This window comes from Hevea brasiliensis, chromosome 1 (assembly GCF_030052815.1).
Source record: "Hevea brasiliensis isolate MT/VB/25A 57/8 chromosome 1, ASM3005281v1, whole genome shotgun sequence".
Lineage (NCBI taxonomy): Eukaryota > Viridiplantae > Streptophyta > Magnoliopsida > Malpighiales > Euphorbiaceae > Hevea > Hevea brasiliensis.
Window position 1 is genome coordinate 126,728,934 of NC_079493.1, and position 25,133 is coordinate 126,754,066.

The 25,133-nt window shown below is 34.1% G+C and overlaps 2 protein-coding genes across 3 annotated transcripts; one reads left to right on the forward strand and one right to left on the reverse strand.

The window, feature by feature from the left end:
* The first annotated feature begins 11,239 nt into the window (after positions 1–11,239).
* LOC110661299 (protein ASPARTIC PROTEASE IN GUARD CELL 2) lies at positions 11,240–12,916 on the forward strand. The gene has a single exon (XM_021819896.2). The coding sequence runs from the start codon at positions 11,393–11,395 to the stop codon at positions 12,809–12,811; it is 1,419 nt and encodes a 472-aa protein (XP_021675588.1). The 5' UTR covers positions 11,240–11,392; the 3' UTR covers positions 12,812–12,916.
* A 1,761-nt stretch (positions 12,917–14,677) lies between these two features.
* Positions 14,678–24,347, reverse strand: LOC110661308 (helicase-like transcription factor CHR28). Of its 2 annotated transcripts, none has more exons than XM_021819900.2 (12): positions 24,169–24,347; positions 23,048–23,170; positions 22,723–22,962; positions 22,062–22,645; positions 20,825–20,896; positions 20,667–20,744; positions 19,664–20,570; positions 18,282–18,412; positions 17,504–17,725; positions 15,686–16,213; positions 15,220–15,429; positions 14,678–15,072 (listed from the first exon to the last, which is right to left on the reverse strand). In XM_021819900.2, exons 3-12 carry the CDS (start codon positions 22,865–22,867, stop codon positions 14,950–14,952), a joined length of 3,000 nt encoding a protein of 999 aa, XP_021675592.1. In that variant the 5' UTR covers positions 22,868–22,962; positions 23,048–23,170; positions 24,169–24,347; the 3' UTR covers positions 14,678–14,949. The 2 variants fall into 2 exon arrangements, with proteins under 2 accessions (XP_021675592.1, XP_021675594.1); XM_021819902.2 differs by having other exon boundaries at positions 23,935–24,347.
* Positions 24,348–25,133: the final 786 nt, after the last annotated feature.

Below are 25,133 nucleotides of genomic sequence, written 5' to 3' on the forward strand. Positions count from 1 at the left end.
TTTTTTTCCAAACTCCATGGTCATAATCAAAGGGATATTAATTCTTACCCTATAATACATATTACCAGTGTCATCAAATATTCTGACTCCAAAGCCTTGTCTCACATACAATCAAAATTAACATTTTCTCTTTCACTCTTGATAATAAAATAGGGTTAATCTTATATTTTTCTATGTTGTTCTACCTCTCTTCTTCTACAAAGTGAAGAAGTGGTACGATTAACTCTTATTATATAATAAATATATAATCATGTATTATAATGAATAGATTTATACTTACTGGTGCAGTGTTGTTGTCAAGTGCAGTGCTCCTTGGATTTTTACATGTATTGATATTATGCCCAAAGCAATTGCAATTTTTGCACTTCATCTTCAACCCACTCCTGGGTAACCTAGTAGTCCAACTTTTCTATGAAGCATTGCCTTCAAAGGGATCTTTTTCCCTGATCTTTTTTGGCCTCCCAAGCATCTTTTTTATTGGTGGTGGCTGAATTGGCCATCCCTCAACAGTGGGCCACATTTTTCTCCCATTCAGTGGTCTCAAGGCATTGGTGTGAGTTTAAATATATGTTTCAATGGAATACACTTTATCAACATAATTAATAAGGTCTTGTCTCATGTAATGAATATAGGCACAGGCATGATGACAAGGAATCCCTATTAATCTCATTCCCTACAATTGCAGTGTTTTCCAACTAGGCCTACAACATATCTATCATCTTCAATCATTACCTCAAATGTGTCCCCAACAGTTGGTTTTAGTGAGCATAATGATGTTAATTTCCTATTTGTCTCTAACTTCTTCCCTATCCTTGGACATATAACATCAGTCTTACTTCTCATTAGTGTTAAATTCTTATGCATTTTTTCCATCAACATTGACCTAATATCCTCAAGCACATCTATTATAGGCAGTGTCCTAGGATTGCTAATAAAAGAATTGAAACATTCACATATATTGTTCTCAACTGTGTCAGTCCGGGTCATTGTCCTAACGCTTGATTTACAGAACTTGTGAGGATCCTGGGACATGAAATCTTGAAAGGCAGCTTTTGATTCACCCTTCATCTCATCTATTGTTGTTTGAAACTCAATAGCATGTCTAGCATATGCAGCACCCCAAAACAATTTCTTATATTTTTTTCCGCTATGTATCTTTTTCCAATTGACCCAAATATGCCTAGCACACTTTCTGTGCTCAGCCCTATGTGTCAACTGGTAAATTATATTTAATAGACCCTGACATAAAAAGAATGAAAACCAATTTATATTATAATCAAATATGCACAAAACATAATGTTAATTCATAGCAAATAGTAGGATTAATTACCTTTTGTTGGTCACTGATAAAAGTCCATCCAATGCCATCTCTAATGTTGAACTCTTCAAACAGAAGTGTTAGGAACCAAAGCCAGGTTTCCTCTTTTTCCCCCTTTACAACAGCCCATGCAATAGGGAACATTTGATTATTCCCATCCTTGCCCACAACAACTAATAAACACCAACCTAAGAAGGTCTTCATAAAAGTACCATCAAACCCCAGAAAATATCTACATCTTGCCAAAAAGCCCTTCCTCAAAGCACTAAACCCAACATAGAATCTCTTGAAGACTGGTTTCATCGGTGCTTAGTCAGTGTCAACACAAAGCTCAAACCTCCCCTCTCTATCATTCTTTATAAGCTCTGCCTTGCAAGACCTAAGTAGGGCATAATATTGTTGAAGGGATCCTTTAAGCAAATTCAATGCTTTCCACTTCCCTCTATATAGTTGACTCATGCTTATTGTTAGTGAATATTCATCTTTCAAAATAGCTTAAATATCTTTGATCTCCAAATCAGGCTTTGCTCTAATTTTTTCTAAAAATACTCTTACAATCCACTCAAAATTTGCCTATCTATTTATAAGGGATCTATAGCACTTATGCTCATTTGTAAGGGTTTTGATTACAAAGGTATGTTCATCTTGAACAAGACTGCCATACACTCTCTAATCACAACCATCCTCACACCTTGCACCAAGTCTTTTCTTCTCACTCTTGATAATCCTCACATTAAACCCATTACAAATAGAATATTTCTGGATTGCCTCTTTACACTGCTTGCTATCAACAAACTTCATCCGAACTACAAATTCACGTTGTGCATGATCACACTCTGGGTCATATAGAATATCCCCCCTCTTCTCCCTCATGTGCTCTTGAAAGTCATCTTCATCACTTGGGGCTGAGGTGTGGGACAAATCATCTAAATCTAATTCAGATGGCAAACTAAGGTTACTTGGAATATCTTCATTGACCATGTCATCAAAAACCAGTCCAGGGACTTCAAGCATATCAGTAACACTAACTACATTATCACTAGCAATTTTATTCTTCCTAACCTTCCTAACTGACTGAAACTCACTATCATCAGTTACATAGTCATCAAAAGCTTCATTCTCTAATTCATCATCACCAGTTAACACCTTATCTGCATCAGGATCATAATTGAATCCTCACTGTTATCATCATTAGCCATAGGACATTTTTCAGCAATGTCAATAGAAGTGCCTTTTTCAACATTTTTTTCATTATCACCCAGTACACTATCATCTAAACAAGCATTTCATAGTTAAGACTAATGGCATCATTTTCATTTAGCTTTGATTGTGGTGTTCCCTATATACCTCCAGTATCAATGCCAAGCTGGTTTTCACCCTCTGAATCTTGTTCTTCCAAAACCTCAGCATACAAATGGATATCCCCGTTATCATCCCATTTAACCATATCTAAAGCATCATTGTCACTATAATTCCTAACATATCAAATCCCTGTTTTCTTATCTACCCTAGGCATAAAATATGCCATTTTTGTTACCTACCCATATCGTAGTTTTTTTTAACTCCTCCTCTATATCAAGATAGCTAATCATATCTATGTCAATGTCCTCCTAATAATGCACCTCACCACCCTCATATTCAAAGCTACCATTCCCATCCCGCAAAGTTCCACCATGGTGAATCAGTTAAGACACATACACCTTCTTATGTCATGCACAAACAAAAACAAAACGAAACCATACTCAGTATACAAAGATCACTATTTCCATGCATGCACATGCAAAGATGTTAGCGTTGAAGGCAATAGTAAACATACCTCGAATAACCATACAAAACCCTCGAATCTGCTATGGGTACCACTCGAGTTTATCTATGGCGTCAAAATTTGGATTGAATTCTTTATCCTCCTTTCGGCAATTGAAGGTAGCAACCCAGGGGACCACTTTCTCTTTCCCGACACAATGTGATTCTCAGCTAGATTAATTAGGGATTTTAAATATCAATGAGGATATAAACGAGAAAGAAAGTCTCACGTAGGTTGCTATTAGGGGACTGTTTTAGTACTTATTTAGGGATTCATTTTTGGGGTATTTTGGGGATTTCTCATTTGGCTTAGCAGATGGGCTGATGTGGCGTGACATGGTAGCCATGTGGCATTTCCATTACTCCACTAACGGGGTGCCTAACGGCAAATCATAAATTTCATAATTCTCAAAGTATAGGGTTTAATTAATAATTTTAGAAGTATAGGATATAATTGAAAAAATTCTGAAAGTATAAGATTTTTTTGGCAATTTACCCTTAAAACATTAATCTAATATATGTTCTCCTTTCAAGCCATTCTTTTTTAAGTTGAAGTTATTATGCAGATTTAGGGTTGATAATTTGTGTCATATCTAATTCATATATAAAAATAAAAATAAAATCATCTATCTTAATCTGATTCATTTATTTATTGTGAAAATTCTCAACTCTGATTTAGGGTTAACTAAACTCTTATATGACTAAAGATACGGAAAAAATAAACTTAATTTAGGGTTTGTTTAAATTAAATTATTTATTAAAATATACTTAATTTATTGAGTCAGTGGGTAAAAAAATTTTATTTAACTCAATTCAAAATGAAAAGAAAATATTATATACAATAATAAATTATTTACTAAAAAAAAATAAAAATAATATAATTTTTCATTATACAAAAATAATTGAATAAAAAAATAAATTTATAAAATAGTAAATTATCATTATAATATTAAATTTATAATTTTCTTCAATTAGATTTTATTTTCTAGAATCATTGCAGAAAATACACTTTTATTATATGCGATTGTGATAAGTAATATGAACATCAATTTCATGAATAAGTAAATTAATAGATATACTAGATTTTTCATATACATGTCAATTATTAAAATAATAAGTTTCGTAATTTTTAATCTATTAAATATAAAATAAGATATTTAAATAATAAAAGTTTAAATTTTACTATTTATTTTTAATATTAAAATAATAAAGGTTTAAAGTGAAGTTAGAATAAATTTAAATTTATTAAATATAATAATATTTTAAAAATTTTAGTAAAATAAAAAAAATTCTAATTATTGGATTGTCATATGAATAATTATATATATATATATATGTTTTCAGTTGAGTGGGTCAATTAACCCATACAAATGGCTGTAGCTCCACCCTTGCATGAACCTAATTAATTAAACAGATTATGTCTTACCATTTCATAAATTCAAACTTAGATACTACTTGTCGTATTAAGTGTCAAAAATTGTTAACCAAAATACATCATTATTAATCAACGGATTTTAATTTAATGCTACAAGAATTGTTTTCAGGTTGTTGTGAGGTTTTGACTTGGAACCTATCTGGAGCCAAATAAGCCAAAAAAGAGACATCCTTCTTTGCGCCTATATTCTCATTCTGGCTTGCAAGTTGCCATGATTCTGACAGCTCCAGTAGTTATATTCCTGATATGCTGATTATCTAAACTTTTCCTCACACATCCAGGTATATTACTTGCAGGCAAATGTTCTGCAATCTGCGCCATCTATAAAGAATAATAACATTCGGATTACTGTTTACCCACAACAAGTAAAGAGTCTCAGCAACTTTCATTCCAACCCTTTTCTTCTGGGTACAGTATGGTTATAAGATTCATGATTCTGTCATGCTAATTTACAGGTTCAGCAGTAGATTAATTTAACATGTATATATGTGAACCTGCATCAGAGAATAAAATCTTCTTTTCATTAGTTCAGGTAAAATTACATTGCTCTAAATGATATGGACAAATACCAAGAAAATATATCCACAGGATATTGGAATAATTTATCATGCACTGACAATAGAGATAATTGAATGGATGAATATAAGAAGTGAATAAAATATATGAAAATTCAATGACTCCTTACGATATTATTCATCTTAATCCATCACTACACCTAACAAAATTTATAATTTATTTCGGCTAATTAACATAAGGCATCGCGAACTACAGTTGATGAAAGCTCATGCAATAACAAGACAGGGCTCTAACATTCCCATGGGACCATTCTAGATTTGTGAATCTTCCCAGAGAGAGTTTTACATTATCTTGTACTTTTAATTCTCTTCTAGAAACCTTTACATATCAATAATAATAATACTATCATTAAGCCAAAAGTGAAGTGTTTTTATTATTTTTTAAAAAAGATTGTGGACTTTAAAAAATGATAGTGTCCATCTCCATTAAAACTCATCTCCTTCCTTTCAATCAGTGCAACCAGAACTCCATTATTCATGTCTTGATAACCATGAATCTCCTCAGCATGAGGATAAGTAACTCATCAAAATAGTAGCAACCATGATGCCACTTTAATTTGCTAGCAAATTTCATCTTCTTGTTCCACAAATTTCCATTCTTTCTAATTGAGATCGTTTCTGCATTGAAAAATTTGGAAATCTATCTTTGAATGATAAAACTAAACGAAAGAAATAATGAAAATCATTTCATTGATATAACTTTCCTTAAATGTTAAAAAATCTCACCCACTGAAATATTCAAAATATATATATAACAGCTGCCATTCCAAGGTGAAAGAACGTAAGCGTTGAATTCATAATCTTTCATAAGTGGTGGCTGCAGTCGGGTTCTGGCCGAAACTGGTGGTTTAGGGGATTAGGACTGAATCATAAGGTTTCTCCAGGTTTAAGTTTGGTCTCGATTTGATCAAATGGTTGAAATTTTTTCAATTTTAGGATGTTTGTTTTGCTGACACTTTTCACATTTTTTTAGCATTTGGGCTTTGATTAAATACCATTAGATTAACATTGCAATGTAAAACATTTTCTTAGGAAACAATTTACATAAAAAATATTTTCTATATATAAGTTATTCTCTACAAAATAAATAAAAGAAAGTGAAAAAAATAATTTTAATATGAAACCTGACTGAATTGAATCGGATGATTTCAATCCAGTTCAAAACAGACTAATTTCAGTCTGGTTTTGATCTCGAGCCAGACTGGCCAAGATTAAGGCATACCAATTAATTAACCGAACTCCACTTGACTAATACAATACTTGTTAATTAGTATGTTGCAGGTGATTATTATTGCTGCACTAATATTGTTGTTCAAGATTCAGAGCCATTGATCTTTAGCCGACAATGACATTAAGAAAATTCAGAAAGAGTGTCCTATATGTGCTCCTAGCTGATAGATAGGGAAAACTTTTTCTTTCTCTGGAAAAAAAAAATGCATGCATTTCTTAGAACAGAGAAAATAAGTGCTGCGATTAACTCATGCAAAAATCATCAATTAAATACAAATAAGGAATTTTCTTAGCCGTAAACCCTTCATCTTAGACAAGCACAGGAACGAACTGATATTGAAAACTTCAGAGTACAGAAGGAAAATATTCCCACAAGAAGTAGCGAGCTTGAACAAGTCTCAGAAAAATAAAATTGAGAAATATTTCAATGATAGCACTGAAAAAGATTCTCCGGGTCCGATCTCCATGTGTAAATCTTCACATTGATTAATTATTAAGCACTTCAATCCTCTTCTAGAGACAATCATAGAGCAATAAAGCCAAGGTTTTTATTTCTTTCTTCTCTGATCTCTTACATATTTTAGAACTTGAAAATGATAGGTTTTATCTCCACTGAAACTTGTCATCTTCCTTCAGATCGATCCAGCAAAATACCATTATCATCAGTCTTAACAATTAATGATCCACAAAATATAATAATAAGATAGATAATGCTAAGAGATAATATATATATATAAAAGAATCACATGATTAGGAGAAGATCATGTGATTAATTAAAAAAAATAAATAAGTTGATTGATGTATGCATAAAAGAGTGATTAGTATTTTAATACCAGGTGTTTTATGCATTTCATTATTATAATTATGTTTATGCATAAAAATAAATGAATGAAATATAGTTCTTGCTCTTAGTAGTAAAATAATCATTTTCTTTTTATTTTTTTTTTCTTTCATATCATTCCAAAACTTAATTATCACATGATTATGAGAGGATTATATGATTAATTAGCAAAAATCAATAATTAGATTAATGCGTATATAAAGGAGTGATGTGTGTTTTAATACTATATGTGTCTTATATATTTCATTATAAATAAATATTATACACATAAACATAAATAAATAAAACATAACCTCTTAAAATTGAATTTGTGTCCATAAATGCAAGCTTTCAGTCGAGTTACGTTAACCATTTTCTTTCTATTTTCTCCTTTTTCTCATACTATTCCAAATCATATTTGGAGTATAAAGGCCAGGATTTGACATATTAATTTCTATTTATCATGTGTTCATAGAGACTAATAGGAGTGCGAATTGAATAATCTGATATGTTCATGCTCTACTTCACACCAATTTCCTTCAATTGCCTCCTCCAAGTCTCTTGAAGGTTGTTTATCAAGATGTTTAAGTGTTGCTCTCCTTAAAATGTGCCGAAGATATTTGATGTCTTATTCCATTTGTTTAAACAAAAATTAAAGATTAAAGTTTAAACTTCTGACCTGCTAGAGAGGCTAGCAATAATTTTATAGGTATATATGCATACATGGATGTATATAGTGGTGCCATGCCATGCCTGTACATGTGTTACACCCACCATTAAGTATATGAGAAGAGGGAAAGAGAAAGAAAGAATTAATAATATTGCATGACTGTAATTAAAAATGAAGGCAACTTTTAGGTGCTAATAATTGCTCAATTATTATCAAGTGCATAACTTTTCCAGTCCTTACCTCAATTTTCTATTGCATTATGTTAAAATGTGACATACCTATCAAGTGTCGTTTGCTAATTTTCTATGCTATAATTTTTGGTTGGCCTTGTCGTATTTAGGAGCATTAACACAATTGAATATCACTTAGTATCATTTATTTTATTGTTCTATCTCATTTTCAGACCATTTCATTATTTATAAAAGCATACTTCGGGACAAAAGAAGCAAAGTAAGTGGAGGCATGCTTCAAAAGATTTCATCTTTTTTTTTTTTAATTTTTTCCATAAAATTTACGAAGTAGGTTTCTACATGGAATCACTTGTGGTATAATCTAAAGTAGAAAAGAAAGAAAAAATTAGTGATCAGTTTTAACCATTGGATCATAATCTTCTATAAAGCTTGCCTTGAATTGAAAGCATATCTCTCTCAAAGTAGATCATCGATCACCAAATCATAAGTTGAAATTTGAGTAAATAAAAGCCAATTAAGTGATTACGTGTGGATGTATATGATACAATTTGAAACTATAGAATGGTGGCTACCACTACTATATGTCTATTTATTTTGATACAAAATCTTACTTAGATGATATTATTGTAGTAGAATTCTGCCAAAAACAATGTGCTCAGCCTCCATTATAAAACTAAAATAGCATATTGCAAGTAATCTTTTATTTTAGACTAACCTTCCACTCATGAAGGGGAAAGGTGATGTTAATGTTGGTGTATTAATCTTTTAATGACAATAATAATCATGCAGCAACAAAAGAAACATAGCTTTAACCCATATGCAGGCATTCACCTAATAAAAAGATTATGCACTAAATTAATAATAAATATATATTTATGGTCGTCATTTTCAACCAATAGTTTGATTAATTATACATTTAGGCATGCATGTGTTGTGACAAATATTTGTTCCAAGTCCGAATTTGGTATAGCTGAATGTGAAGATAATGAAAATTTTTGTGAGTACAGCTTAGTGATCCTGCCATTAAGTGCTTCAAACACTAATAATTTCATTTTTTAAGCTTAGAGGAGGACTAGAAGTTGAGTTAGAGAGTGGCCTATCCAATTGAGTGCCCGTGATTGAGGCATCCCAAAAGAGAAAAGCAAAGGAAAGGAGAGTCCCATTCCCATGTTGTGCAATTATTATAAATGCATGGGCAGAAGGTAAAATATATAACAGCAACTTTCTTCAAATGATGCATGTCCTTCCCTACTCCACAAATGACCCTGTCCCTAAGCTAACACCACCAGACACCCATTTGCCATTTTCTTGCTCAAGTCATTATTATTGGTTGAAGTCCACACGCCTTCTTCTTCTTCTTCACCTATGTATCAGTAAAATGGTCTCTTTGATGAATAGAAATATCAAATCAATGGGCCACTTACATGATAGTGTTTGGTCTGTGCCAACCCCACAACTCACGCACTTTAATTATAAAAAATTCTTAATATAGTGACTTATTAAAGTAAACAATATGGTAGTAATCATAAAAAGTAAATGAATATATAAAAATTTTATAATTCACTATGAAATATAGAAAGTCATAAAACATATGAAAATTCTGTAATTCATTATGGTATTGTCTATCGTGATGAGTCACTTTAATTAAATTTCCTGCATAATTTCTATCATAATAAAATATCTTGCTTACCCAAAAAAATCATATAAAAATTAAAAGCTTATCGTTGCTGCGAGAAACACATGTTTGTTCTTTTCCCTTGGTTGAAGAGTGTTTCTTGAGGGTTTAATTAAGGCTACTCACTTCAAACCCAACTTCATGATTCTTTAAGAGTGATTTTCTTTTATTCTAGACGTAGGGTGATTAAGGGTTTAATAATAGCATAATATGATAAGTATGATTAGGCTTGGTGGTGAAATAATATCCCCAATAATAATCTCAATTACAAGAGCTAGCACATGCATATATAAGCACACAAGTGACTTCCTTAATTATTATTTGAAAACAACTTCTTTAATTAATTTGATAATGCAGTCAGTGAAAAGGTTATGGAAATTAAAAGAAGCAAAGTAAAGTAAAAGAAGAGATTACTTTTGCTAACTTCTTAATTAAATGGGCTCATTAGTTAGTACGTGTGTTATTTTAATCATTCTTTAGCTTCTTTTTCTATATCTGATGCTTTTCATTTGAAAAAGGCTTATGCTATAAAATTCAATAATTAATTAATTAATATTTGTATTGCACTGTCTCCACTCATCAACTCATCCAGTGTTAATTATAAAACAAATATAGGAGAGAATGAGTGCTGCAGCTGACTTTAATTGTCTCCTCTATTCTACTCTTTAATTAACATGGAATTGCAGCACATCAGAATAGAGAGTTCGTATGTATACAAACTAAGATATATAAATTTTCTAATGGAACTAATGATAATGATCCCCGAAGAGGCATAAAATTTCCATCCTCCTAGCTAGCTTGGAGAAGCACAAAGAAAAGGAATGAAAATTTTTCAATTAGTCCTTATTTTTTTTAGCTATGTATTAATATTAATTAATAGTGCATATTCTTTTTTAAAGCAAGATTATTAAATTCACTTCTTGATCAGATCACAAGTAAGTTAAAACTCTTATATCAACAAGATAAATTCATTTGCCTACTTAGTACCAGGAGTGATATATATAACAATTTCTTTGTTCATGTTACCATTTCAAATGCATAACTAAGAACAATGATTTAGAACCAAAATATATTCTGCAACTGCTTTAGATAGACTTAGACCTATGCAGCAATATAAAAGTGGATCAAGACCAATTCTGATATGGAACAATATATATATATATATATATATCCTGAGTTATGTGTATAGCATAAAGAGTAAGCATTTAAAAGTATGTTGAAATTGAAGAAAGGATTATGGGAAGAGTTTTCTTTTTTTTTTTTTCTTTTTTTTCATTTAGTTCTGATTCAAACTCTAATGATATTATAGCCCTAAAAACAACTCTAATGATGCTGAGATAGAGCTAATTATTACTATGGGAAGGGATTTTATCATTAAAGAAAAGAAAATAAGTATACAACCCATGGTCACAATATCACTTCTGTTCTTAAAAGGAGAAAATTAAGGGGGAAAAAAAAAACCAACCACCAAACCTCTCTCAGTCAATCCAAACACAAAACTACAGAAAAACACATAAACCCCACCTCTCCAATTATTCGAAACCCCACACACATACACCTTTTTTCCTCAACGTATTACGCATCCCAAAATCCAACGCAAATAAATCCCTCCACTCCACCCTCTCCTCCCAAAAACCACAACCCATTGAGCAAAGAACCAAAAACACAAACAAACATGCTATCCCTTCAACCACTTGCCCCAGTGGTGATCCTGCTGCTACTACTACAGTGTAGCACCACAGCCAAAACCATCTCATACCCTGATTTTCAATTCTTGAACATCAAAGAAGCAATCACAGAAACTAAAACTAAGCCTACCAAAACATCCCAATATCAAGAACCGTTCAAGAATCAAAATGGAACTCAAACTGACGTGAAATGGAAGCTAAAACTACTCCATAGAGACAAGATAACTTCCAACAACTCCAACCCTTTTCATGCGCGCATACACCGAGACATGAAGAGGGTGGCAAGCCTCGTCCGTCGCCTTTCAGGTTCCGGCACCGCCAGTTATACAGAGGGGGACTTTGGGGCGGAGGTGGTTTCCGGTATGAATCAAGGTAGCGGAGAATATTTTGTTAGAATAGGCGTTGGGAGCCCGCCAAAAGATCAGTACGTGGTTATTGATTCGGGTAGTGATATAGTTTGGGTCCAGTGTCAACCATGCACTCAGTGTTACCGCCAAACCGACCCGGTATTTGACCCGGGTAACTCCGCATCGTTTATAGGGGTCTCTTGTAGCTCTGCGGTTTGTGACAGAGTTGAGAACTCGGGTTGCCATGCGGGTCGTTGTCGGTATGAGGTGATGTATGGTGATGGGTCGTATACCAAGGGGACCCTTGCCCTCGAAACGCTAACTTTCGGGAGGACTGTCGTCCGAAACGTTGCCATCGGGTGCGGGCACAGCAACCGTGGCATGTTTATTGGAGCAGCCGGGTTACTAGGCCTTGGAGGTGGATCCTTATCGCTTGTAGGCCAATTGGGTGGTCAGACAGGTGGTGCATTTAGTTACTGTTTAGTGAGTCGGGGAACCGATTCATCTGGATCATTAGAATTCGGGCGTGGAGCAATGCCAGTGGGTGCTGCTTGGATTCCTTTGATCCGTAACCCACGGGCCCCAAGCTTCTATTACATCGGGCTTTCGGGTCTTGGAGTCGGAGGCATGAAGGTGCCCATATCAGAAGACGTTTTTCAGCTGAGTGAAATGGGGAATGGAGGTGTTGTTATGGACACCGGGACCGCTGTGACTAGGCTTCCTTCGGTGGCTTACATGGCGTTCCGAGATGCTTTTATCGCACAAACCGGAAACCTCCCTCGGGCATCCGGTGTTTCCATATTTGATACTTGTTATAACCTATTCGGGTTCGTGTCAGTTCGGGTCCCAACCGTGTCATTCTACTTTTCGGGCGGGCCAATCCTGACCCTTCCAGCAAGGAACTTTTTAATTCCAGTGGATGATGTGGGGACATTTTGTTTTGCATTTGCAGCATCTCCTTCAGGACTATCCATCATAGGGAACATTCAACAAGAGGGAATTCAGATTTCTTTTGATGGGGCAAATGGGTTTGTGGGGTTTGGCCCCAATGTTTGCTAAGTAGATGTAATTTATGTAAAGGGAATTGATGGAATTTTGCTAGTGTCATAGGTACAAACACATATTAATAGTATCATTACATAAGAAATTAATGTATTAAGACTATGTGGGCTTTTGTTGTATTGTATGAAGTATTATGAATTAACCAAAATTTTGTGCATTTCACTGAATGAAAAAAGAAATGAAAAAAAGATGATTGCAAAAGAGGGTAAACTATGGTTAAATAAGAATAAAAAATGAAAATATTGCGGTGGTTAGTCAAAAGAATGAGAAAAAGGAGAATGCTAGGATCCAAGAGACACCCCCACACCTCCCTATCTACGATCCCATGTTAGAGAGACTCCAACGGAAATGAGAATGACAGTGCATATTGGTCATTAGCCAAAACAACTTTACATCTTCAAATAGATAGATTCCTTTCACTCTCTCTCACAAGACCACAGTGTTAAAATGATGAGGGAAGGGAGCCACCACTCAGCTTAACATGTGAAAGGCAGACTCAGGTCTACTTTTGATGTAACCTAAGTTGGAGTGCATTCGGGCAATGGCTTTTACAAAGGTATTAGCTTTTTCCTCTTTAGATAGATTTGAGAGCCTTTTTCATATTGGTAATGCTAACAACAATTCAACAACTTTCATTTCTCCTCTTCTTAGTCCGCCAGGTCAATCTAATTAACCCAAGTCCACCACTTTTTTGAGGCCCACAAAAGGGAGGGAGTTGTTTGGTGGGATTGGAGAAAGGAAATGGAATCAATAAAAGCAAGGATCATTTAGGATATCCATCCTAATAATTTTATTTCTGGACCTTTTCCATAATTCATTTTTTCACACCCATTTGCCTGACAAAATTATTTCTCTAACCAAATTCAACATGCTCCCAACGGTTTTTAGGGACGCTTTGCAAATATTCTCTTGAACGTTTTTAGAGTGAAGGATACATGACAATCCTCTCTAAATTACATTTCTATGACTAATTCCCTTGTAAGGATTGGCGTATTCCATAGTTGATTATATCCTCAGTTTCACCATTTTCCCCCCTTCACAGGCTCAGCCTTGTAATGTTGACAAAAATACATCTTTTGAAAAGTTGCCCATGCTTGTTCGCTTCCCCTCCTATCTTCCTTTACTCCCACACCCCACCTGTACAATCTTACCTAATCTGATTCCAGTATTGGTTACTACCAACAAAAGGAAAGGGGGGAAAAAGACACCACCTTGAAAACAAATAGGTATTGCATATGATGATCGATTAACCAGAAAGAAGCCAAGTTAAAAACAATGAACCCTCAACCGAAAAAGAAAACAAAGGTACAAAAAGATATGGTTAGTTCAGTACAGTAAACTGCTTTTGCCTGGGGGAGTATCACGTTTTCATTAAAAGTTGAGAATGCAGTCATTGGAAAGCTAGATATTAGTGCTTTGCTGGAGGTTTTGCCAACTTCTTTCCAATGGGACCAACAAACAAACAAAGTTGAAACCTATTCTTAGTCATCTCATCATCTGATCAAATGGGGACACTTCTAAAAGCGCGTAATATTTGTCCTCTCACCTCCCTTTCACCAAAATATGGACAATTCCTTGATTATGTACATAGTAACTAAAGAGAGTATGACGTGGAAAATGTACCTTGATCGAGTGGGCAATGTTAGCCAGGATTGTTCATGCTAAACCAGCCTTCAAGCCTGTTTTGGCTCAGCGTTCTTGGAATCATGCCAGTGGTTAATTCTTGATAAGCTTTTCTGTAATTAGAAACATACTCCATAACACAAATGCAGCCAAATAGAGCTTTCATTCTCTTTCTTGACCTTCGAATCCGAACATCAAAATTTACGGAATTTTGCTATGCATATTGCTTGCTCACAAGAATTATCGACTACAAACTATTGCTTTGATATATACTAGAGAATATTTAATAATATTTACAGGTGGATTGGACTTGCTTTCATCTGCAATTGCAGAAAACAAAAATGCCTTTGTGGGGCTCCAAACACAAAAAACAATTACCACCCAAACCAAGTCACAACCCAGGCAGGCCCTACAAGTGCAGCCACTGATTCCTAATGTCTCTTTTACTGATCAAAATTCATGTCAACTCCTGAAAACTTTCTCCTAGATAAATTTGTATCACCTTAAGAACACTAAACTCCTGGAGCACTGCGTCCCATAAATAGATACTTGAGATCTTCAACTGTCAAGCGAGTAGCTGAGCCACCACTTGGATCTTCACCAAATGCAGATGCAACCATTTTTCTCTTCTCCTCCTGCAAATCAAAGTCAAGAGCAAAGAAAACCACAATCAAGATTTGTCACATCTAGACATACACAAAGCACACGAACCAAAAATATTTTTAATACTTGTTATCAAAAAAGAGAGATTCTCATGGCCAATAAAACTTATCGAATAATACCTGAAGGGCTAATATTCTATCTTCCACCGTGTCTTTAATAGTGAGTCGAGTTACAGTAACAGGACGAGTCTGACCAATTCTATGCGCTCGATCTACAGCTTGATCTTCAGTAGTAGGATTCCACCAAAGATCAAGAAGGATAACATGGCAAGCAGCAACCATATTCAAGCCAAGATTTCCTGCCTTTAGTGACATTAGCATTACAGTTACCTGCAAGAAATTTTCAATAATTAAAATATTAAAAGCATTCGCAGATTAAGGCAGCATGAATATCCATCATGCACAATGTCATTGATTTGAATTGAGATATCAGTAACTGGCACAACAGAATTCACTTACATATTATATAGAATATCTAACAAGTTGCCCTCTCAAGCTTATAATAGACTTACCAATAACTAACTACATCATAAAGAAAATAAGTAAATAAAACTCTCCACGGCATTGAAAAATGTAAGAACCAAACCTCAGGATCAGTGCTGAAATCTTTGGCAGCCCTGTCTCTAGCAGTCAAAGTCATTGTGCCATCAAGCCTCCTGTACTGTATACAATATTGATTCAATGACATCTCAACCAAGTCCAACATGCTAGTCCACTGTGAGAAAACAATTGATTTCATTGGTCCTTCAGTAGACGAGCTTAAATAAGCTGTTGAAGTTCCATTGCATCCTGTGGAACGATTTAGCTCTGGACTTGGGCTCTTTACCTGACAATGAGATTGGAGAATCTCAAGAACAGCTCTAATTTTTGATGAGAAATACTCATGCTGTAGGACCATTGATTTTTCATCAAATTCAGGATGCTTAGCACCAGCATCATGATTATCAGACAGGCAACTTTTAAGAGTCGCTTCAGAGAAAACAACATCAGAACCAAGTTGTTCTTTACAGCCAGGAGCAGGGCACGTATTTTCATCCCCTGTCAAGTAGTCTGACAGACATTGATAGCAGAAAACGTGGCCACACATGGTAACAACAGGGTCCTCAGGAGGATCCTGAAATAGCATTGAGTTCTTGAAAAGTTAGATAACTGTAATCAGATACCATACATTTTCATTGTGATAGACAAATATTGTTAACTTTCATGTGGACACACACTCCAAATAACTAAATAGACAAAAAAATAGAAAGACAAGGACATGAAGTAATTGGTGAGTACCATAGAACATATTCTAGAAAAGGAACCTACGGAAGACTCCAACAAGACTTCCAACAAAGAAACAGAATTAGTGAATTCCTAAATGTTTCTTAAACATTGCCAATATAAAGGACACATATACAGCTGTGTCCAATTAAGTCAACAATGATAGCTTGGAAGAAAACATTTTAATAATAATGCCATTACTCTTATTTGCTATTGGCAAGTTCTCAATTTTTATAAGATTTTATAAGTCAAATAGCCCTAAACTATCAAAAAATCATCTCGCAACCTTGTCTCATGTTCATGTTTATTGAGCATAGTAATTCACTTCTCATATTCAGGATTCAAGGATATAGATTGAAAAGAAAAAAGGAGCAGAGCCCGATCAACCAAAAGGAGGAAAAAAAAAAAAAAAAAAAAAAGGACACACACACACACACACACACACACACATTCTTTTTGAACAAAGCAAAATTTCTGCTTTACTGGCAACAAGGAGAACATATATGATCACTATTGATGCATGTCCCAACAAGTGCAAGGACAATTATGACACTATTAAAACAATTAGTAATGGAAAAAAAAAAAAAAAAGAAAGATGATGAGTATATCACCAGGGCTAGAACTTCTATATTAATCAAGTTGATGAAATTAGCAGTTAAAAAGATTTAAGGGGTTTTACCTGGTGATTAAAAAGCATTACAGTTTCCACTGATAGGCCAAGCATTTAATCTTAATTCAAAGCATCCAACCATAACAGTATTTTTTAACAAAAAATTTTGGATCCATATCAATCTCCACCGCTCATCAATAATGTACTAAAATAATCAATCCCTTATGCAGGCAGATCTACATGTATTAAGTTAGAACTCTCAATTGCTTCCACAACAACATGCAATAAGAGCAATAATTTTCAGGTCACTTAAGTACTGAACCCAGAAAACAGAAACACCATTTATGTGCATGGCATAGGGCTCCCATAAACATATTATCATCCAACAACAACTGCCCAGGCAATATGGCAATAAGGATAGGAAACTCAATGGGGAAAAGGTTGCATCATGCAACAGTAACTACATTCAACACCACTTCTTTTATGGCAAAAGCAGAGTGTTACTCAACTAAAAAATTTTAAACTACTCACATTGCATGCGCGGCAGATTGCAGAGGAAGTAGCCAAGCATTTCAATAGATCAATCACCATATCATTAGGGAGTCTCCTTGCCATTTCTGTAGAAACTTTTCCAAACAAGTCAGAATTAAAACCTTTAACAAGAAGAGGGTGGTCACAGGCCTGACGAAGTCGCAAAAGCATCAAAAGAATGTTTGCATAGTTTTGGTTCACTGTACCAGCAGCAGCATAAGCCTGCAAGATAAAATCTACAACTTTAAGATGCATAACAAGTTAGCATAGGGAATATTCAGTGGAACAGAATTCAACCTCACATGATCACAACAAGAATCGTCACTAAAACTGGAAGGATGATAGTGTTTCAATATTCAAGGAATGAATATCAACATCATAACATTTCTTGAGAAGTTAAGTATCAGAAAAAGGTTCTTTGAAGTAGGCTTAGTTTGTTTTGAAGAAAATAACTTAGCTATGGAAAATATTCGCTGATCAACATTTTTGAGAAAAATAAATTGTTTTTTGCTGATTTGGTTGCAACACTGGAAATTATGTTCTGTTGTTTGAAGTACAGCTTTGAACATGAACTTTAAGCTCCAGAGCCATCACCACCAATTCTAGTGTCCATAAATTCTTACTTGTCCGCAAAAGACAAGATGAAATAGCTCAATTTGTGGTTATTTTCAACAACATACTTGCTGGTGGAGAGGTCGAACCACACAGCTAATTGGACAAATAAACTGCCGGTCATTCATATTTCCACAAGTACAAATTTACAAGGAATGAAAAGCACCTTGAATTTAGAACGTGAATCAGCCTCTAGGCGGGTATAGAAAGCTCGCTCCTCTGCTGAGAAATCTACCTTCTTCAAGTATATTGATTTTGGAGGTAACTTAATTATGGGCTCCCCATCAATTAATGTTCCTAAATCACACAAACTAATGATGATCAACACCAAAAAGTAACTAAGACACAATCAAGTATTAGAATTCCATTTGTAAAGCCATAGTCAAATTCATCAATCATCAGGACATGTTTAAAGAGAATTAACTAAAGGTGGGAAAGTTCATCCACTAATATTTAGAATCCCTTTGGAGAAACTCTATTTACAAATATCCAAACTTACTTTGTATCAACTAAACCTATAAAGAGATGTTAAATCTGAATACCTATGAATTGAAATTCTGAAAAGTTTAATTTTTGGAGAGGTTGGTTATACACAATTCACAAAGCAAAACCTCATAAATTTTAATCTACACATAGGCTTTCTTCACTTACATAATGCTTTCATAGAATCTCTTCAACACAATTCAAAGTTTGGCACTATAACCATTCCAATGATTAAATACAAAAAAGAGGGGTCAAGAAAACATCCAAAACTGAGTCAAACACGAAGGATCTAACATGTAACTTTTAAGCTGATATAAAAAATATATACATGCACCACCCACCACCCATGAACCTTTTCCTCAATTCTCTCATCTAAATGTCATATAGAGATCCCAGACTGATAGAATACTCCCAAGACTGGAAGAGACACCTTCCATTACAAAAAGTAGATGGAAGCAAAAAGTTATTTAATGTCTTTCCTATCCTGAAGGCACTGTTTTTCAAATGCCCATTGCTGGATGACAATGGATTAAAAAAGGGAGATGCCAACAATTGTAAAGTAAAATATTAAAAGAAAAATGGATACAACAAGAAATTCAGGAAAATCTACAATGAACAAGTCATGGTTGTAATTAAAAAAGAGTGTTCTACCTACCTATGTCTAAAAACCCAGATGATTAAAGGTCCAAAAGCATAAACAATTTCCATGCAAAAATGTGACATCAGAACTCTTAGATGCAACTAGGAGAAACACCTAAACATAAAATTAGAATTCCTAAGAGTACCCAAGAGAAAATGAGACTTTTGCTTTCATTTCAAGGTAGTGCACTTCTATTTTCTGCACATATATCCTAACACAAAATGGCTCACCATTGGGATGCACCATCTGTGAAGAACAAGCAATAGGAAGTGCAGTAAGACTCCAGGAAGGAAATTAAAAGAATTAACCTATATAGAATCTGTAGAACAGATAAAATCACTTGGAGGCATGCTCAAAATTAACACACGCAGAAAAATAATTGAAACCCAACAAACCACAGAAACAATGGGATAGGCAGCCATCACCTTTTGTACGACGCAGCATTATTGCCCTAAGAACTGCTTGTAGTTTCTTGTAACCATGGAGTGAATTTCTAGATATTGGAACCTTTATTGTGGAGTAAAAAGATTTGTAGACAGCATAAGGATCGTATCTGAGAAACCTGAAATAGCTATACAAATCATCAATTGCATTTTGAATAGGTGTTCCGGATAAGCACCACCTTCTTTTGGCACGAAGGCTGCAGCAGGCTCTAGCAACTTGAGTTCGATGATTTTTAATCGATTGGGCTTCATCTAGTATCACCCTAGACCAAGTAACCCTAGCAAGTGGACCACAATCATAATCAATAGAGGAATTATCTATTCCCTTCCTACCCTTCTTTCTTTTCTTACTAACATTAGTCGTCTTCTTCTTCTTCTTATTAATTGAAAATTCAGAAGATAATCCATACTTCTCCCCATCCTTTTCATCAACCTCATCCTCATCAACTAGAGGTTGCTTTGGAACTTCGTTAGTCACAATAGAATATGTTGTCAGAATGACATCATACTTAGCCAATTCAACAGGATCCTTTGTCCGACTACCTCCATGGTAAACAAGAAAAGTAAGCTTAGCTTCATCTGCAACTTTATCATCCAATTCCCTTGCCCATTGCCGAAGAATACTCGCTGGACACACAACCAGAGTACCAGCAGCTGGTCTCTTTCTCTTAAATGGCCGGGTAGAAGTACTTACTTCTGGAATTGATTTGATATCATCAGATTCCCCAGTCTGCTTGACTTCAACCAAACCAGGACGGCTATTCTCATCATCGTCATCTAAATTCAATGCTTCAGGTTTGTGATTAGATTGATCTTCTGATTTTGATTTTGACTCCAAAGACTTTTGCATTTGTATGAGGGCAATCATTGAGACAGTTTTACCAAGACCCTGGAATATGAAAGCATAATGAGCATAGACAGAAAACATAAAATCAAAAGGCAAACAAAGGCAATGGTGCATCAACTAGATGTCTATGTCAATAACCTGATCATCAGCTAGAATTCCACCTAGACAATGCAAGCTTCTTGTTTCCTTCTGAAGCATCCAAGCCAATGCAATTTTCTGTAAAATAAAATTGGTTTTAACAAAACATTGTACTCAAAAAAATGAACGAACATCTTATAGTAGATAAATGAATAGACCTGATGTCTTAGAAGAGGCACAGACAACAGACCATCAGGTGGAGTAGCTTCAGTTTTTGGCTGATTGAGATCCTGCAAAATGAAGATCCAACAAATTTAAGCTCTTCAAATATTAACTCCACAGGCAAATTAACATGTAAAGTGAAGAACCAACGTAATTCAGTTGTTCAGATTGGAATCTCATACATCACAATGCAATAAAATTAGAACAACAAAGTACAACAGCAGCAGCAAGTTCAGAAATCATGGTTAATCATGTTTCCCCATAACTTTATAAATGGACTCAAATGTGTGATAAGAGTGACTCAAGGAAACTTGTCCTTTTTCTCTTTCTCTTTTAGCAAATATGAAACAAAAAGAACCAAGTCTATCTTAGCAACTTTTCAAAGAGTTATCTTTAACAAAGATGAGATTAGAAATCAAAATGGACCCCCCCAAACCCCCCCCCCCCCCCCCCCCAACCAAAAAAAAAGGCTTATTGAAACATCAAATTTGGCTTTGTCCAAATGCTTATTCAAGTTCATTCATCAAACAACTTTGAAAACAAATTTAAGTTCAATCACCAGAACCGCCATTTCCATATACTCTTATGCTCAACTCAAAAAAATTGCAAACTGAAATACATCATTTTGTATAGGTTGGCTTCACTGAAGCATTATGAAACAAACACTTATTCGAGAAAACACATAAATATGCATAAAATAATCATACGGATTATTAGTTGAATACATATATTGAGAGAAAGATTTATTGTTATTAGCTTACGCAAACATTTTTATGTTTACTTAATCCTTAAACTCATAAACAAGCCTCGAGCTCACATGAAAGTTTGAGAATAAAATAAAAGCAACATACAGGAGTATTGAAGAAAAAATGTTCAATTGTAACAAAAAAGAGAGAGCTTACCAAATTAATAGCTTTTCTTTTAAGAAAATGGAAAGGGAATTGGATTTCCAAAGGCATGATTTCATCAAATTGAGGATTTATCAAACAACTCATTACCACACTATGTCTTTTCACTTAAGCTAAATTCAAATCTATACAAACCAATCTTGAACACCATGGTTCTCAATTAATTTGGTTTCACATTATTACAACTGCACCAACACATCAAAGAAATTATTGCCAAATAGAACTATTGTGAAAATTTGAATTTTTAATTCAAACCCAGGACAGTAACTATTCAGACTATTTAAACGATCAAAACAGCATAGAAACGGTTAATTCCAAGAAATACCTCCAGTGCAGCTTGATAAATCAGTCTCTCATCATTCCCTGTAACACTTTCTTCGCCAACCATGGGACGATAAGCAGGGTCACTTGAACCAAACTGACCCGAGGAAATGGACTTTCCATGCATCAAGGATGGAGGCAGTGTCCTACTTCCATTGTTTTCATACATCACAACATCCTCATAATTGCCCCTTCCATAATGGTCCCTCATATAGCCCTTACAATTGGTTAAACTTGGCCCTGCCAAATGGTACATGCTTCCATAAATATCACGAGTCTGACTGCTACTACCACTCTCCACCAAGTTGGTTGGTTTACTATTGGTTGGAGATCGATGAAAAGAAGCAGGAAGGGTCCTCTTCAGAGCTTGTTGAGAAGAAAGTTTCTCATAATCTGTACCAGAAACATTAGCAATTCGAGAATTAACGGTCCGAGGTTGACCCATATTCCCATTTCCAGCAAAATACAAAGAATCATCTGCTTGTGTAGTTAACCGATGTGAAGATTTTAGAAATGAATGATCATTTACACTTGATGAGCTCCCATTAGAACCATGTTCTCTTCTGGGAGAAGTATGTGGAGTTTGCCCTAAGAATAAAATGGCATCAGTAGGTTTAGAGTTAGATATTGGATAAATAACCAAAAGAAAAAAGTCTGACACATACTCCTAGAGTCTGTGCCTGCCGTAGTAGCCCAAGATGGAAGAACCCTAGACTCAGTAGATCTCCTTATAGGTGATGTATCAAAGTCATCATCTTCAAACCAATCATCACTATCAGAACTGATATCTATAGGATCCATTGCAGCCATCAAAGTTGATAATAGTAAGTCTCCCCTGCTTCAAACAAACTAATTTCCTGTCTTCCAGCAAACTTAATAAAAGGACTCTCCAAAAGCAAACCACCCTGCAATTACAAAACACCCATATCTCATGAACAAGCAAAAGAAACAAAAAGATAGAGCCATCAGACAAAAAATATCTTAACTTACCAGGACTTGAAATTAAGCCACAAATCTAATTACGTACAAAAGAGCAACATCTCCGATTGCACCAATAAAATAATGAAGAGAATCCACATTGTCTGGCATCTAATTGAATTGCATTCCCACTTCCTACAAAAAGCAGACAGATCAGTAGTTAAAATTAAGTCATTGGTTTCTACCTGACATTATCTAGTTTAATAAATAGAAGAAACCAAACAATTTAAGGAAAGAAAACTGAACTTTTTTACAGCATAGTTCAGATTTGAATTTGAAAACCATTTCAATTTCAACAAATACTAATGACATTATGGACAAGGTTTTTAATCTGGATTCCTAGTGATGAATGTGTTTAGAGTTCTCAAATTGAACCAAAATCTTACCATTACTATTTTAATTCTGGAGATCCCATCCATACACATGTCTTATGTCATGGTGCACTATTTCTTTTAATTGAAGCAAAAATGGCAACCAAACAAACCCATCACTCTACTCCTAATCCAGGGTAGCAAGTTCCAAGAAGGGGAAAAATCAGCATTAATGCTTCTTATTCCAACACATGCGCGAAGAGATGCAAAGCAGACAATTTCGAAAATGAAAATTTGCTAAATTTACGTCGGCCATAAATCATCAGAGCTATTACGATAGAAAGCAGTGAACAATAACTAATATTCCTGACAATTTTTGAAGTTCGATATCTCCTCGATCGAATAAATCTTACCAGCAACGTTTCTGTGCCACTGGCATTGAAATGGGTTATCTTTCAATATGTATCTCGATTAGGAAAAACGAATAACCAATTTAAACTACATCACTCAAACTGCAGTAATATCAACAGTAGGGAGAAAGAAAAATTCAAACTTTATGCAAAATTGCACCTTAAACTAAAAACCCACCAGATAAACAAAAAGCGTGGGAAAAGCATGCAAGGGTGCAGAACAACGGAAACACCTTGATTCAAAAGAAGAAAAAAAAAACCTAAACAAATCAAAATTGCAGAGTTAAAGGGGAGAGGTATTAACAGTTAATAAGAGAGCAACCGAGTAAAGCAAATACAGAAACAAAATAAGACAAAAATGCAGAAAGAAGAAAAGGAAAAAAGGCTAAAATTGAGAGAGAGAGGAAAAAACCCTAGCAGCAAAGCGTCGATCGCCATTGTAGTTCAGTGGAAGAGTCTTAGGGTTCGCATTGACCTAAGAAACAGTGTGCTCGCGAGGGGAGAGAGAATCGAAAGAAATTGACTGGCGAGTTAACGGACGACAGAAGGGAGAGTGGGGTAGGGATAGACGGTAGCGTTTCGCGTAAGGAAAGAGATGTTCTCTTGCCGTTATGAATAAGTGCAAATTTAAACTTTGATATTTATATTTAAGCTCATATCATTTAATTTATTTCTTGCTCGTACGTTTATACCTTACTATATAAAAAACTAGCTAAATACCCGTATCATACATGATAGTGTGTGTGTGTATATATATATATATATATATATATATATATATATATATATATAAAATAAATTTTTATTATTAAATCAATTTTTTAAAATTTTTTTTAATTAATTTAATTTAATTTAAATAAAATTTCTTTTATTTTAATAATAACTTTTTAAATTAATTTATAGTAAAATTATTTTGAAAAATATATTTTTAATTATTTTTATACATTAATTTATATAATTATTTTATTTAAAATATAATAAAATTATTTTATTTAAAAAAATAATTTAAAATTTACTTATGTTATTGGTCAAATAAATTAGGTGATACTAAAATACAATATAATCATATAATCTGATAAGATTATAATTTTAAACTATTTTAATATTTAATTTATTGGTCAAATTATTATATATTTTTTATTTTTTTATTTAAAATATTTTCAATTATTCTTATTTGTAGTCGAATTTCTGATATAATTCTATTTTTATGTATCTTTAATTTTTTTTTTACTGTAAAAAAATATATGGTTATTTAACTAAAATATGAAAATAGTCCAATATAAAAAAGAAATGAAAAAAAATAAGTGATAACCCTTACAGTAAATACTTGAAAAGCTCTCTAACTTTTCATGAAAAAATTACATCAACAATATAAAA

Bases quoted from the DNA above. Each gene is read 5' to 3' on its own strand.
- LOC110661299 (XM_021819896.2), top strand. From the start codon at position 11,393: ATGCTATCCCTTCAACCACTTGCCCCAGTGGTGATCCTGCTGCTACTA.
- LOC110661308 (XM_021819900.2), bottom strand. From the start codon at position 22,867: ATGGCTGCAATGGATCCTATAGATATCAGTTCTGATAGTGATGATTGG. The intron at 20,745-20,824 runs GTCTATTCATTT...TTTATTTTACAG, and splicing joins TGCCTCTTCTAAGACATCAG to AAAATTGCATTGGCTTGGAT. The intron at 16,214-17,503 runs GTGAGTAGTTTA...ATGCTATTTCAG, and splicing joins CAATCTGCCGCGCATGCAAT to GATCCTCCTGAGGACCCTGT.